The 17,085-nt window shown below is 38.7% G+C and overlaps 2 protein-coding genes across 2 annotated transcripts; both read right to left on the bottom strand.

The window, feature by feature from the left end:
• Positions 1 to 313: 313 nt before the first annotated feature.
• LOC108053022 lies at positions 314 to 2,381 on the bottom strand. Its single transcript, XM_044460015.1, has 6 exons — positions 1,872 to 2,381; positions 1,376 to 1,643; positions 927 to 983; positions 757 to 810; positions 605 to 658; positions 314 to 483 (listed from the first exon to the last, which is right to left on the bottom strand). The coding sequence occupies exons 1-6, from the start codon at positions 2,319 to 2,321 to the stop codon at positions 362 to 364; spliced, it is 1,005 nt and encodes a 334-aa protein (XP_044315950.1). The 5' UTR covers positions 2,322 to 2,381; the 3' UTR covers positions 314 to 361.
• Positions 2,382 to 4,703: 2,322 nt separating this feature from the next.
• LOC108053246 (E3 ubiquitin-protein ligase Ufd4) lies at positions 4,704 to 16,729 on the bottom strand. Its single transcript, XM_017135848.2, has 8 exons — positions 16,595 to 16,729; positions 15,497 to 15,533; positions 14,594 to 14,733; positions 12,808 to 14,527; positions 11,711 to 11,942; positions 11,425 to 11,643; positions 5,334 to 10,917; positions 4,704 to 5,211 (listed from the first exon to the last, which is right to left on the bottom strand). Exons 3-8 carry the CDS (start codon positions 14,731 to 14,733, stop codon positions 4,929 to 4,931), a joined length of 8,178 nt encoding a protein of 2,725 aa, XP_016991337.2. The 5' UTR covers positions 15,497 to 15,533; positions 16,595 to 16,729; the 3' UTR covers positions 4,704 to 4,928.
• Positions 16,730 to 17,085: the final 356 nt, after the last annotated feature.

Below are 17,085 nucleotides of genomic sequence, written 5' to 3'. Positions count from 1 at the left end.
CCCTTCAAATATACTATTCACACCGCGAAAACGGGGAACGGGTGGAATGATTGGATCTGAACAAAGACGCAAGGCATAACGCAAAAAACGAGATGCCAAGGCCACCTTTAAGAAAATATTTCCGCGTAAACAGCTTTCAAGCAAAAAATGTTGAAAATAAGCCCACGATTGTAACCCAAAAGCCCATCATAAGAAGAATAAATTCTAATTTGGTTTATTTACTTGATTATAAATAATTTAATACAGATGAAATATTTAATTTTTATTTAAGCAATTTAATTCTTAAGAGGAAGAATTTTTTTTAACAAAGATCATTTTAAAATTCTCGAAACAAAATCAAAATGTTTTTTAGGAATATATTTTACATGTGGTATTTAATATAAATTAAGTTTAAAATTAATATCCATGTAGAAAGTCCCTTGGAATGACACATATTGGCTGCGTTTACGAAATATCCTTTTTCACTTTCAATGTTTTCGTTGACTGGAAAAAACAAATTTTAAATGGTTTTTTTTTTATTTCAAAAGGTTGGCTTTTGTGCGTTTTGAATACAGTTTTAATTTAATAACCAAAACAGTTAATAAAACCTCTTGATATTACGTACATTGGCTCGCTGTGTTTGTAAAATCCACTCCCTCAGTTTCAATGTTTTCAGTATCTGAAAGGAAGTTAATAGTTTTAGGTATAGCTCTTGTTTGAAGTTAGAAGATATGAAAGTAAAAACTGAATTAAATAAAATATATTTAAATTTCTTACTGATTTCTGCTACGTTGGTTAAATCTTCTGCCTCAGCTTCAATGACATTTATAACTGCAAGAAAAATATAATGAAAGCATAGGTTTGTCATCCCAATCAGCATTTTTAAAAAATTAAAATCTTTTTTAAAGAAAACAAAGGGTAATAATCGTTAAATATATTTTTCTTACTGGGATTTGCTGGGTCTGGGAAATATTCGTTCCTATCCGGTTCAAAGAGTTCCTTAACTAAAAATATGTAAAATGATCATATTAATTATACAAATGTTATTGCTTAGAAATAATATCTTTTAATACACATACGTTTGGGGGATCCGTATCTTTTTTGAAAATATTAAAACGGTACAAGAATTATAAAATAAAAACAATACAATCAAAAAGTTTTTTTAAAATTTGTATGTAAAGATAGTGACTTAAATGTTATTCCTTTCAAGCGAATCTGTTATCTTTTAAATCCTGTTAAAAGTAGATCTTTTCCGCATTAACAGAAAATTATTCTTATCAAATTAAGTTAACGCTTCTTTGGAAAAACAAAGGGAAGTTTCTCGGAAACTATTTGTTTTATTTATCCCTTCATATAAACTATGATAAATACAATAAATACTATTCATTTACATTACCTATTTCTGCGCTTTTTCGTTGGCGATAAGGAAGAGATGCACTGTAGTTATTGTTTTTCATGTCGGCAATCTCTACATTCTGTAAGATTGCATATATCCAACTTAAGTAAGGATTTAATTGCGTAAATCTATTTGGAATCCCATTTTCATAAATAGATTCGTGTGTATTTTCCGACAAAATTCCATACGAAATAATTCCAACTAAATTACTCTCATGAACAATACCAAAGCCCGGATAAACATTTTCTCCAACGGAATCTTTCCAAGCCTATGGGATAAAATTTATTATTAGTTACCTTTAAAATTAGAGCCCTGCATGTGTATTCTGAATCTGATTTAAAAAAAATCAATTAATATATAAAACAAGCGCTTATTTAGGTGGAAGCGAGTAGATCGTATCATTCAAAATTGAAAATTTTCTGAGATAAGTATACTCATGCAGTATTATTAAATATTTAAATTGAAAATGGATATGAAAATTGGTATCAGTACTTACGTGAGAGTCTACGCCGTCTTCCAAAGGTGAATTCGTAAGATCGTAGTCAGCTACCAGGACCCATTGAACATCGTTTCGATCAGCCAGGGGAAGTTGTGTACTTAGACTTACAATCGCAATATCATGATTCAAACTTGACGCATTAAATTCAGGGTAGATTTCAAAGCCACTAGCAAAGTATATCAACTCATTCAAGTCTTCGCTTTTAAAGGATACAGCTATCTCCTCAGATTTGAAAAATTCTCTTTGATTTGAGGTTTCAGTAGCACGTAATAAACACGATGCCGCAGTTAAAATAAGACGACTTTGAATAATATTTCCATAGCAGTGGCCATCATCCAAAACTCCTAAGTTATTTCTTTTACGGATTAGAACTTGATAAGAAGGGCGAAAGTACTCATTTTGAACGCACGGAAACAAGCACAAAATAATTAGAGCTACCGAAATCATAATTTCTTTTGATACGTGGACAGTAGAACCTTGACTGCTGTCTTCACGGCTCCCTTACAAGATTAAGATAGTAAGTAACCTCAGATGCACAACGAGATATAGCTTATCTTTTTATATAATTTATACAAGTACAGGAAACCCCGCGTTTCGAGGTTTTATTTTGTCTAATTATTAAAGCATAAACAGGTGTCCGCGATAACGTTATTCAAATAAATTGAAACTTTAAAAACTAGTCAAAAACATCATCAAAAAATCTCTCGGAATGTTTACAAATTTCACAGAGAGCGAAAAGATTTTACAGCTTATTTCCCATGTTTTTACTGTGTGCCATGTGTGCTTAATAAAATGAATGAAAACGTTAAGAGGGTAGTTCACTAACTGCTTAAAACTTTTCAAAGGTGCACCTTATTTTTGGTTTAGTGACTTATCCTAAAAGGGCACTTTACTTACCAAGGAACATTTTAAAAGAACAAAATATTGCATTTTTTTTCCAAAATTTAAATTACAAATCAAAAAAAATTCTAACAAATATATATTTCAATGAATAACAAAAATGTATTTGTAAAATCTAGTTAAATGTGTGCCAAGATTAGAAAATATATTCTAATAGTAGACTAAAATGGACAAAAAGCAAAAGCGGTTTTGGATTCAATTAAACTATACTAATCCTGAGCTTGATAAATATGTGATATTTATTTTTCTCCCATTTGGGCGTTTTTAATTGGAAAAAACAGTGTTTTTCAATTTAAATTAATGTATGCTTCAAAGCCGTTCCCGTCAACTTTCTTAGACATCGTTTTTATTCGCTATACATTATTGTGGAATGATATCAGATCAACTATTTTTGAACATTAATAGATAGGTATCTGGATAATGCGTTCTAAAGATGTTTTATGATGAAACGATTCTAAACGTATTTCAAAAATATTTTACTTTGTCTTATGAAGTTGAAAATAAGACTAAATCCGTTCAGAAATAACGTTTTTTAAGCATATTTGTTTAAAAAATACTTATTTGTATCTCGCCCCTTTTTGAAATAAGCGGAAAAGCTTTTCTTTCGACAATGCCACGGTTAAATATGTAAGTACTTATTGCGGGCACCCAATTTCGACTGAACTTTTGAAATCAGATCGAAATGGAAAATTAAAAATAATTGGATGAACTTATTTAAGGTAGGAAATCATTAAAAGTATTCATTTGGTTGAAGAATTCACGGTTGTTTTTTTTTTGATTGAGTGATGCCCAAGACATTTATATAAATATTCATTCATACTGTGAGATTACGATTTGCTTGTACGCAAACGCAGCTGACTGACACTTGACTCCGTAATTTATAAATCTCGGATAAACCCGCTTTCAGGAAAAAAACAATAGCGAAATACCGTTAAAAAAAACGAAAAGGTCGAGTGTTCCTAATGCGACATACAAGAGAGTTTTAAATTAAAGAAAACGTAATTCGCCCAGAAGCCTGCAATATACATACCAAAAAGGAGTTGTTGACATTCTTGGAACTTTAATATTAATAGCCCCGAATCATTCCTTTTAATGACACCCAGTGACTTTTTAGAAATACTTTATACTTATACTAATACTATATGTCTTACTAAATTGCATCCCATAAAGGTTAATTTGACGATTTTTGGCAAAGAATGTTTTGCATCTGACTTGTTTGCAGTTACAATTTGATCAGTCAGCCAGTAACTAAAATTATGTGGTTCTTCTGTCTTCAAAATTATAATAGTCTTTAAAATTGTATTTATTTTAAACCAAATACCTATTCAAAAAAATGCAATTTCCTATTAAGCGATTGTTATATTATAGTTATAAGGGAAAAGTCACCATTCCGATGTCCTTCCGTATTTTTGTACCGTTACTCGTAAAGTAAAAGGGTATACTTAATTCGTTGGAATGCATGCATAACAGGTAGAGGAATCGTTTCCAACCGTATACAAAATGTATATTATTGAACAATATTGATCAATAGCCGAGGCGATTAAGCCATGTCCGTCCGTATGAACGTCGAGATCTCCAAAAACTGCAAGAGCTTGAGATTTGGGATTTAGCATAAAGATTCTGGGTTTTAAGGACCTAGTATATTAAAATCGCACTAAAAAACTTATTCGGTCATATATATTGACACTCCAAAACTTTCCAAATCGTACTATCTCTTTAGAAGTTATAGGATATAGTGTTATTTATGCGCTTTTAAAAAAAATATTTATATTGGTTATATGTATAATGGTTGAGATCAGAATTTTCAAAACGACAAATCATTTTTAATAAATTTCATTAAATTTATTAGACTTGACACTTCTGAGCCCGATAAAAATTTATCCATCCTAATCCTTGATCTTAGAAAAAATGTATTTCAAATAAAAATAATTGTTTTCGGTAGTTACCATTTTACTGGCTTAATTACATTTTGAAACAATAGGCCGGGACTTTAGGTGTAAGTAACCTATTCAATAAATCTAAACTTATTTATAAAGATTGGGTTTAAACAGCTTAAATATTTACAGTATCGCTTATTATGTTATACAACAAGTACGCTTTAAATAACAAAAGGCTCAAATTTTATTAACTTGCATATCGAGTACAATAAATTGTTTAATTTAAATGAAACCCCTTTTCTTTAGTTGCTGTTAACAAGCGCTCCTTCATGATCTCCTCAGTTGGGTAGTCTGGAAGCTTTAAGTAGTGAACGCATGTGTTCACGGATGGATAGCTTCCTACGCCAGCATCTACCTTTCGCACAACTGTCAGTCGGGGATGTAAGTTTGCAAGTCCTCCCGGAGGCAGGCTACTGCAACCAGTTGTGAATTGGAGAAAAGCTTTCCTTTCGTCTCCCGACATGCTTAACAAAACGTTAACAAAGCGTTGGAACCCAGGACTGAAAAAAGATTTGTATAGTTAATTTTAATATATTAAAATAAAAAACCATCTTGAATGATCCCAAATCAACACTTATCAAATAGATAAATGGATTTGGAAGCTTTATATTCTTACACATACCTGTCTTTGTTGTAGCCAAGTTTTGGTTCAGTATATGAAATAATGTCTTCTCGGCTCCAATGGGGGAACTGCTCTCCACAAATCATCATTCTCGCCTCTGAGGGAGTAAAGGCTGCCAACTTTTTTAGGGGGAACACTTCGTTGAACCCATCACTGAAAGCTTTCATTTGTAGAGCGATTCCGTCCTGGAGGATGAAGTTCATAAGCAGTTCACAATATGCTTCCAGGTTGTTGATGGTGACATTCACAGACGATCCGTTCGGCAGCAATTCGGCCTGGGTGTATCCATAGATCGAGGAACTCGGTAGATACGTGAACGTAAGGGCCAAGTCCTCGAGGGACACTTCCAATCCATTTTGGGTGTGCAGCTTAAGCTCGTTGATTAGTTCTTCTTTCTTCTCCGCGCTAATAGTGTCGTCAAACTCAATTGACTGCTTTCTCATTAGAAGGTTTTGCATTTCTTGTAGGAATTGATAACGAGTTGGATCTATTTCTTTCAAGTTTTCCAAAGACAGAATTCCTCCGAATGCATTTGATTTATTACAATCAGTTCGTAATAGCTTAGTGCAGGTTTCTACTATGTCTGATTCTTCCGACACGACTGAGAGATCGCCATTTCGTCTATCCGAAATAACTTTTTGGAGATTACGTGATAGCACTTTGTTGTGACAAAGCAATTGAAGAAATGATGTTGATAAAGGTATATCCACCAAACGCATATCCTGCAATACTTTTGCCACAAAAACGCCGAAAAACCAGAAGTATTGTAGAACTCTCTCACAGATTTCGCTATTCTGCGGAAGAGGGGCTGGGAATATTCCGTGCTCCCTGCGATTTACGTAATACCCAACTGGTTTTGCATTGCCTTCAGTATTGTCCGATGACTTTTCGGCGTCCTCTCCCAAATCGTCGTCACAGAGCCACATACAGAGATCGGAGCGTTGAATTTCTGCAGCCACTAAGGCGTAGAACTCGAGAGTGGGGCCCAACCCAGTTCCTTCCTCATCCAAAAACTCCACCTCCAACACGGACTTTCGATTACAGTGGGTCTTCATAACCTGCATTGCCCACTTAAGCAAATTCTCGTTTCGAGGCACTTTAACGCGCTCATGCTTAAGACGCCCAATGCGGAATTCATGATCATCTCGCCGCGGACTCATGATGGGAATCCTTTGCCTTTCTACAGTCACATCTCGCTGCGATTGAAGGCATACTATGCTGCGAGAGGCTCCAAACGATGTGCAGTTAAAGTACAACTGCCTGGTCTCGAATGGGAACAAGAACGGGCAAGATTGGTTCAGGTTTTCGCACCAATTGGGCAAAGCGTTGCTTGAGAGCACCAGTGGATCCTGGATTTGCTGTTGCAGTTTGTTCGTTATTTTCTTGCTGATAAAGAGGTCTTCGGACAGCACTGAAACACCAAGTTCCTTGACGTCCGAATCGATTTCGGATTGATTGAGACCATTAATTTGAGTGAGAAGCTCAAGTACATCATCCACAGAGCACAGGTTATTATCGGTTACATTAAATCCGATGTGCATTGGGGAGTTGGGGGACAATGTTGACGCACCACTCTTTGATGACACATCCGGCGTTTGCGGAAATTCCTCCGACTCCAAGCAAGTGCTTTCCTGCGCCTCGGGCGGCACCTCCCGGTACACAATAGTGTATGTGGGCTCCCATATTTTTCGGAACTTGTCTAGCTTGTTCAACTGACTGCACTGCAGCAATTCCTGTACGGCTCTGAATATGGTCCAATCTGTATTGTTCAAGTCAATTTCTACCTCGGGAATTCCACCGATTCCCGGACCACGTAATTTTAGCCCCAGCATGGGCTGTTCAATGGTCTCCTGCCCGCTCTGCTGGGGCTTAGGTAAATCAACGCCAATGGGGGAAATTTCCAAATCAGAAGTTTGATTGACATTTGTACGACCCGGTCGCGGGTCGAATGCAGGTATCAACGCGGAGAACTGTCTTTTCAGGACGAATTCGTCGTCCCAGGACTTGCGCTTGGTTACACCCACCAACCTGTTCTCCAAAGCCTCATCATCCATAAAAGTAAGCAAGTTCCGGGAAACCATCACTTGGAGAAGAGTGTTTCCAACCTCTTCGTATTCGTCTTCGTTTTCCTCTTCATCATTGTCCTCATCCATGTCGTCCTCATCGTCCAAGTCTCCTAGCAAAGCCGGTGCTCTGCAACTCTCCAAAAAGTCTTCCAAGGATACTTGTTCGCTGTCGCTCGATGTGGATGTAAGACTCATTGTTAGTGTATGATTTATGGTGGATGCCGATTGCTGCCCAGTCGATGTATTTGACGGGTTCGATGGAGCTATATTTTCACTATTATTCGATGATAAGCTTGGATAACTTTGGGCAGTGCTGAGCAGTCCAGAATGGAAATTGCTTGACAATGCCAGCTTAACTAAACTGGTTACCGAGTGGCCGAGGAATGAGCCTGATGCGTTCTGGTCACCGTGCTCGTTCACATTCACGTCCGCATTCATAATCTGATTATCCTGTATATTAGTACCCTGGGAGGTACGACGACGAGCAATTGCAGCAAAAGTCTCCAGCAGACCTGTGTGGGTAGCCACCTCTGACGTTGAAGGAACCTCCGAAGCTGAAGTTGTGGTCAGATTGGGAACACTTATACTCATCTGGCTGGGAACCGAAACGCTTTCGGAGGAAATTTGCGGATCCTTGATGTCCACGATAGATAGAACGGCATTTGGTTGCTGGGCTGGTTTCAAGGTTACACTGGGTTTTTTTGAACTCTTGCTGGGAAATTCTTCCGTTGCAACTATAATTGGTTTTTGATTCGAATTTTCGGGGTTTATAAGCGCCTGAGCTTTGGGGGTCTTTTTAATACCGACACCCATATTTGTGCAGGGCATTGGGAAAGTGTCTGTCGATAGAATATTATTTGAGTTATTCCGTATCATATCTACGCCATCACGCATTTTGTCGATCATTTCAAGGGCTTCGGTAGAAAGTTGTGTGACCGGTTGACAACCCGCAATATTCGATGTTCGGAGATTCACCAGCAGGTCCTTAGATATCTTATTCACCGAATTGTTTGCGTTCATCTTATTATTCTCTTCAATGTTGGATATGTTTTTCATATCACTCTCTCGCGGAGACGAACTCTGTACATCAGGAAGGCTTGAACTTTGACTCGCAGTAACACCCTCTGCGGGCTTATATGAAGGCGAAAGGACGCTGCATATATTTTCTTTGGATAATTCAGCTAGGGATAAGTTCTCCGAAATAGTAGCTAGATCGGATACAATGTTTGAGTTAATTGCCGGCATGGAGTTGTTGATGGCTGACAGGTCCGATATGTGCTCCAGCTCTCTGCTCAATGGCGACGGTCCACTAATATTATCCTTATGCATTTGGTTGGAGCCCGACTCCTTGTGCTTGGCTCGAACTTCCCGAGAGGAAGACGTATTCATAGCAAGTTGGTTTGAGATAATCTGTGTCTTTGCCGAAGCAAATACGTTCTCTGCAATTGTCTCTACGGCCTGCTTCCAGGCCAAGTTATCAGCCGAAACGGTTTGATTGGACGCACCTTCGGGGTTTTGATTCTTTTCAGTGGCTTCGGGCAGGGATGGAGTCGAACTCGATTTGCGTGAGGTGAGCGTGCTTGATTTATCATTTGACTTTGCAGCTGTATTCACGGTAACCATCGACTGGTTCCCTTCGAACACGGAAAGATATTCGCAATCAGCCAACTTTAAATCGTACTTTCCTTCGGCTCCCATGCGATATGAGTTGCGTACGCCATGGTCCCACTTCACATCGATCCAGCCGTTGTGAATTTCTCCGGTAATTGTGCCCTCGGCACATCCATCCTGATCCTCCCACCGCCAGTCAACACCTCGAATTACTCGAGCACCGGTGGTCATATGCTTGAGCTGAGCTCTAATCTGTCGCCTCTCACGTCTTATTTTTGCCTCAGCTTCCTTAACATTCTTTCCAATATCATCGGCAACTCCCACGACGCGACCATAGATCTCGAATCCACTCAAGCTCAAATAATGGGTCTGGCCAGAGGCATTGCGTCCATTTTGCTGGATTCTAATGTGGCGATATCTCAGGGAGTCGTCAGCTGCACAGGTTATGGGCCAAGTAGCTGTGCTTCCGGGCTCGACAAGGCTTTTATCATCCACATGTGAGCTAAGGGTTGTCCAACTCAACCCATCCTTTGATCCTTGTAGAATCCAGTTCCGCAAAGCCGACCTTCCATATCCGCGAGCATGACGCAGCGTGTACGCAGTGGGTATTATATACACCCCCAAGTCGATTGCGAACCAGGCCTTCTTGTTGTCCTTAGTGTGACAATTGAGAGAGATGCTGTCGCGTGATAGAATATCCTCCAGTTTTCCATACGGCAAGGTCTTCCCCTCCGAACTTGTCACTTGCACAAGTCCGTATTGCGCCGGGTTGACCCAATCGCAAGTCTTCGCATTAGAGCCAATGTAGAATAACAAACCTTCTTCGTCGAAATCAAACGAGTGCGTAAACACAGTCCCGGTCCTATGTTCCCGTATTTTTTTCAGATAAAAATATGTGGACCGGTCGAGGTCGTACCATTGCTTGGCAACCATTTTCAGTAGATACTTGGATAGTTGTCCAATTGTTGCCAAGGGTTCCATTTTCAAAGTTCGACCAGATCGGTCGAATAAAGTGCTCTCGCATTCTGCTCGCTCCAATCGGAAGCGAAGTCGTTTCTGCAGAATTTGCAAGCTGTAACCAGTGCATGGAGTGTCATACAAGTATACTGGTAGCTTCTCAGTGCTTTCCAGAACAGATACAAGCTTCTGAATTAAAATACTTGCAGTACTCTTAGTTCTCGGCTTATTTGTTGCAGATTCAACGTTATCCTCCAGTATGCATTTCTTGAATACAGAAACTCGTTGTTTTTGCATTTTGTTCCGCTTGCAGCGAGGTGAATTATTTTCCCAATGATTCACCGACAAAACGGCCACTAATGCTTGTACCAGCCCCGACGAGTGCATTTCATAGGCGCTCACGACACCGTCTTCGTGAATCAGCTGAGACAGCTTCATTAGGGCGTCTGATAATGTGGCTTCCCAGTTTCCATTTGGTGCCATGTGCTGCTCTTCAAATGATACCTCAATTTGTTTTACTATGTCCGTAAGTATTGCTACGGCTCCTCGAGGAATTGTTTGGGCAGATTTAAAGTATTTGTTGTAAATTTCACGGGACAAATTTCGAACTTGGAACTTTTGTCCTTCTGTTTTAGACTTGTTGCGCTTCTTTTTAGCCGTTGACCAACCGGATGCAAAGTCGGGACCTAAGACAGTTTCTGCCGTGAAGGTATGCTTCGTTCCTCTGTTGCTTTCGAAAATAAAGCCAGGTAAATCATCCTGTAACACGGTTACTTGATGGCCTTCTGTGTTCTGAATTTGAAGTTGATTTGTTTTATGCGACTGCAGGACCCAGTTTCCAACAACCAATCGAAGAGCACTCGCAATGGGCAGAATGGGCTGTGACACAACTCCTGGAATCACGCAGGAACGTGCACGCATTAGTTTCTCAAGAAACTCTCCGCGATTTTCTGAAAAAAACAACATAAATTATTTAAATTTAGTTATGTTTTAGCTTTAGTTTTAATGGTATTGTTTTTATTTTATTACTTTAAATGGGAAAAGGTTAACTACGATTAGATTGGTTTACTAGTTACAAGCAGCGAAGTTTATTTTCGAATTTCTCGCTGTTTTTCTTTAAACTAATTTTTTTATTTTTCTTTCGGAAAAATACTTTCATTTTTATAAAAATCGGATGACCAAATCCTTAAGATAAAAGGTGTCAGCACCAAAATTTGCTGTGTAATTCATTTTAAAACTCTTAAACCTGATTGGCTGATCGATAAGAAGAATTTTCTGTATGACTACAAGTGTATTAATTCTTCGGCTTATCAAGCTCGTTGGGCCTGTTTTCTCAACTTCATTTTAGGCTTAAAGTGAGTGTGCAAGTGAATGAAATTAGTCAGTTTAAAAACCCTTAGCCTACTATGAAGAAGAAGAAAAGAGTCTTTATGTGTCGAAGGCAAAATAATAATTACCAGAACTATCGTTTCCGTTTTCTGGGCTTCCACTGGAGTACATCGTTGCTAGTTTGCCATCGATAATAAAACGGAACCATCCGTTGGAGCCATTGGAAAGCTCTAGTGCCACAGAATCAGACCAGACGTACAGACAATCTCGTCCCCTGCAAATGCTCCACTCCCGCCAATGATAAGGCTTTCCTTGCAATATTTCTTTGGCGTCCTCCATAGGATCATCTAAATTAGATTTTGAAAATTCATTGGATAAGAACATGTGTTATTTGAACACAAAAATGAAACTAACCTGAGGTTGATCTTGGAGAGACTACAACACTGGTCGAAGATCTTTGCACTGAAGCTGATTCTTCCGGGTTTCCTGATAATTGCACATACAATTCTTCTGCATCATTGTCCATCAAGTTTTGAACCTTTGCAAACACTCCTAGTCTTGCAAAGTGATCAAGAAATTCCTCTTGTGTCTTACACATAATTTCCTCAATAATGTTTAAAACAATTAAGTGACCATCGTCATCATCCTGAAATAATTTTTAAGCGTTAGTAAAACTGTAACTGCAAACTTATTTTTTAGAACAAACTTCAAGTCTTTTTATGAAACTATTTTTTAGATTAAATGTATAACATTTTTATACCCTTGCAGAGGGTATTATAATTTTGGTCAAAAGTGTGCAACGCAGTGAAGGAGACATCTCCGACCCTATAAAGTATATATATTCTTGATCAGGATCACCTCCTGAGTTGATATAGCCATGTCCGTCTGTCCGTCTGTCTGTCCGTCTGTCTGTTTCTACGCGAACTAGTCTCTCAGTTTTAAAGATATCGAATTGAAACTTTGCACACACCCTTCTTTCCTTTGCACGCAGTATATAAGTCGGAACGGCCGGGATCGGCCGACTATATCCTATAGCTGCCATATAACTGATTGATCGGAAATGCCATAACTCTGCTGTTTGTTAAGTTAGGAAGTTGGGATTTTCTATGGGTTATATATTTGACCAATTAATCCGACCTACCAAATTTCATAAGGATCGGACGACTATATCCTATAGCTGCCATATAACTGATTGATCGGAAATGCCATAACTTTGGTGTTTGTAGAGTTAGGAAGCTGGGATTTTCTATGGGTTTTATATTTGGCCAATCAATCCGACCTACCAAATGTCATAAGGATCGGCCGACTATAACCTATAGCCGCCATATAACTGATTGATCGAAAATGCCATAACTTTGGTGTTTGTAAAGTTAGGAAGTTGGGATTTTTTATGAGTATTAAGAATGCATCATATGAATAATTTTGGAGAATATAATGTACATAATATTCTGCAAGGGTATATCAACTTCGGCTCCGCCCGAAGTTAGCTTTCCTTTCTTGTTTATTTTTACCTCGTTGTCTAGGACACTAGCGACCACCTCGATTAGTAGGTTTCCACCATTTTGGCCCGATGTTGAAGGCTCATCTTCGCTAAAACTGGTTTCGCTGAGACTTTGGAGCACCGTTGGATACGCATATTGTACAATCTTCTTTATCAAGGCCAAACTGGCCCGCCTTACACTGCCCAGCATGGATCCCAAGAAGGTCCGACAGAATATGGGCAGCAGTACTTTTAGATAAATGGGCGCCATCTCAGGATCACCCCGGGGCTCCATTAGGGTGTACTTTTTCCCATCCTTGTTCAGGAGCGAGTGATCAGGAGACATCCACTCCCCCGGTGACTGCAAAATGGCCGCCACTTCCCGATGTCCATCATCCAATCTTTCGCGTGCTTTATCAAGTGGTGTTTTTCCATCTTCATCGCGCAAATCCGGATAGGCTCCGAATTTAAGCAGAATTTTTGCAATGGCCGGGCGGCCAAAGCAAGCGGCGTAGTGAAGGGAAGAACTTCTTTGGCCCTTGTTGACATCGGCTCCCTTTTCACATAAATATTCTACCATTTCTAATGTGCCAAATGCTGAAGCCCAATTAAGGAGGGTTTGACCCACATCATCCATACAGTTGACGTCTATGCCGCCAGATTCGATGGCCTCGCGAAGGGCCTCAGAGTCCTTGGATCTTATGCAATCGATAAGCTGGCGATGCGTACGATCGGTGTTGGTGTTATTGCGCCTGGGTCTTGGCGCCAATTGCCCCTGATTGGGGTTGTTACTTCCTCGGTTCAAGGCCTGGCGACCCTCGAACAAAAGTAACAGCAAGAGATCAGCGAATCGCATGCAGTCCAGCACGCATCGCTCATCGCCCTGCAAGGCTCTTTCAAGGGCGTCAGCCAACTGGGATCGCAGAATGTCATGGGTGATGGAAGGAGATCCGCGGCAAAGTGTGGACAGCAAGGAAATTGTAGTCGATATCGACTGTGGGGAGGCGGCCGCATCTGATGACTTTACCTTGGTGCTGTTGGAAATGGTTGCATTTCCCGCTACGTTTTCGTTGACTGCATCCGAGTTTGTGGTTGCAACGGGTAGGCTAGAGCTTGTTGGCTGAGCTCCGGCCGCAGAAAGCGAAGAGTGTGTGTTTCCACCGACGCTTTTGAGGCGCTTTAACAACTCAGTGGTCAAGCCATACTCAGCCAGTGGGGCTGGGTCTACCCACTTTCGTGTGAACCGGTCTGCCACGGAGGCAAAGCACTTCAAAGCGCCATCGGATACCATAGCATCCTCATGTTGCAGCAGAGTACTCAGACTCTCGACGCAATTCTGAATGCAGGGAGTGTTAGGCTCCACCTTGGTGCAGAGCCTTGAAACAACGGACATGGCCGAATGTAGGGTGTCCTTGTGAACCTGCGAGCCGCAGTCCCGAATAAAGGACAGGACACAGTTGAGGCCACCTCCCTCAAAGACGGCTCCCGCTTCTCGGGTGCAAATCAGCTCGAGCACTTTGATACACTGCTCGGCCAGATCGCGAGATGTCCGCGATGACAAATCCGCAACCACGAGATGATTGCATATGGCTTTGATAGCTCCATCAATCGAAACGATGCGCCTGGTGCACTCCGCCGAAACATCCAGGTAATAAGTGATGGCTCGCGCGGTGACCTCGAGTACATTTTCAGGTGCGTGTTCATCCAAGAATATCTTGCACAGCGCCGGCAAAAATGTTCGAGGCGGACAACTTAAGTAGGGAGAAGTAAATAAGAGATCAAAAGGGAAATTTACTTCAAGTGTCATTTTAAAATACCTCTCAAAGCAACGATCGACATTATCAGACATCAGAAGCAGCATACATAGCTGCTCCAGCGCAATCAGTTGCATATCCCGCTCATCTCCTTGTCCCATGGACAACCATTCCAACAGCGTCTCGGGGTCGACATCGCCCATCTGTAATGTAAAACAACAAAATTTTGAATATTGACTTTAAAGCTGTAACTATTATACATTTAATATATTGACAACTAAAGCATAAAGCAACAAACGCGCAGTGGTGCCGCTAATGGTTTTAAAATAAAATAACCAAATATATTGATAATCACAGGACAAAAGAAAAATATTTTCTGCGCATAATAAATTATATGGGCATTCATGACTTCAATGCCATAATAATCATACATACATATCAGGAGTTGTTTTAAATTTTATTGACATCTATTTTCAATGTTAAGAGACTCAACTCATTAAAAAAAAAATTATGTTGTAATGGTAATTATCTTTAGTAAATCTAATAAAATGAAAAGTAAGCTGCTGAAATCCTGTAAACGACTATTATTTGAGCCATGATTTGTAAACTCTTGCTGCGTATAGTACTTGGGGAACAAACATCTATACAACTTAGTAATATTGTAATAATGCTGTAACTGTTTAATATTCATAGTCCCACAAACGTGTTCAACTCATCGTGATGCATTAGTTTATTTTTTAGTCATACGACAGCTCATTACAGCATGTAAAAGTAATGATTAAACCGGGGCAGCTTAATTTAATATAATTTTTTATTTTATCTGAACTTGTTTTTTCAATTTTTATACTTCTGTTAAGTTATTTTCAATAAACGAATTCTGTAAAGTCAGCTCCCTTGGCTTTTGTTGTTGATTAATCCGAGCGATCACGTTATGTTTTAAATTTAAAACATTTTTGTTCCACTTACCGCGAATCGAAATTTGATTTATGCTCCTTAACCAAATCTGTTAAAAGATAAGAAAAATATGATTATTTAATTATTATATACCATTCTATTACATATGCAAAAAAGAAAACGAAATCTATTGTTCTGTTCTGAAATAACAATTCTATCCAGTTAAGATGACAAGGTTGGGTTGCTAGGTATTTTTTCCGTTGTCAAACAAATGAATAACCATGAAAAATACATATATTGGTATTAATAGGCCAAATTTGCTTTCCAAATAAATCAATTGAACTTAAGTTTTTAAAAATTAAAACTACATTCGCCAAACAGTTCTTATAGGAAATTTGAATGAACTTTATTATTCTTATAAAGATTTATTGCCAATATTGGGTTTGCCAATTGGATAACATATTATTCCATTTTAAGTAACCTGAATTGCCAAATGCACACATGGGACAGCACACAAAGAGATAGTTGGAAGGAAACTGCGTTGCACTATCTTAACTCACTAAAAATTTCTCCTCGTTGAAAGGAATTTTACCAAGTCGTAATGTTATATACGCAGTATGTTTACTCAAGATAAGGGCAAGTGTTTTCACCTAATTTTTTGAAACAAGAAAGGGCAAACATAAACATACATCGGTATGTATAAATGTACGTATGTATGTACAAATTATGATGAGTAAGGAAGAGCTCACATATGTAGGTAATTTTATTTTTTTGCATTAACTATATAAAAAAGGGTTTTTAAACAGTGTAGTAGAAAAATGTAATTTTTATCCAATCAAATATTAAATTGTAAGTACAAGACTGATGACACTTCTTTTTTGCCCTCAACGAAATTCCAGTTGTGTATGTATAATCTAAAGACCTTTTTTTCAATAGCCACTTTGGAGTTACATAAAAACGCAGTTGTAATAACTATTGTCTTCTCCAACGTATGTACACATTTCACAATTCATATATGTACTAATGTACACGAAAACTTTTGTACGTAATGTACCGTCCATTATTTGTTAACTTTACTTAGTGTCGTGTCTGTTCCAACACATACATATATATATGTACATAAGAAAAAACCAACTTTGACCAATCTGTTCTTGAGCATAATTAATCTACCTTTTTTGCATTATATTGAATGTTTTGCTGGTGCTTGCTTTTTTAAAGCTTTTTTACAATTACTCAATACACCACACTATTTTTATTCACACAAATATCCAGTCCAGCAGCTCGAAAATTGATTATAGAGATGAAAAAAATACGATAACTAATGATTAATGATAATCGATATTAACTACATTTGCAGAAAACATTTAGGGTATTCTCACAATCAAAAAGTCTGCTTACACAAATACATCGATTTATGTGTGGCTGGTATGTGGTTTTCACACTGCCTTAAGTCTCCTATTCTTAACGGAGAAGACTTGAACCAGCCTGTGTCACTCCATGAATCGAGACTGTTCATTCCTTCGATTTTGACTCGGAGAGCAAGCAATTGTTAAAAATGAAACGAAAATAAATAAATATACTTTGGGTCAAAAAAAAGAGCTTGAAGCGGGGCCTCAAAACAAAACAAAAAACAGCTGTTTGTAAGTCGAAATACGGACCGA

Source organism: Drosophila rhopaloa, unplaced genomic scaffold (assembly GCF_018152115.1).
Source record: "Drosophila rhopaloa isolate 14029-0021.01 unplaced genomic scaffold, ASM1815211v1 contig_2, whole genome shotgun sequence".
NCBI classification, from domain to species: Eukaryota; Metazoa; Arthropoda; class Insecta; order Diptera; family Drosophilidae; genus Drosophila; species Drosophila rhopaloa.
The sequence above is the reverse complement of the archived record's forward strand: the minus strand, read 5'-3'. Positions and strand labels throughout refer to the sequence as shown.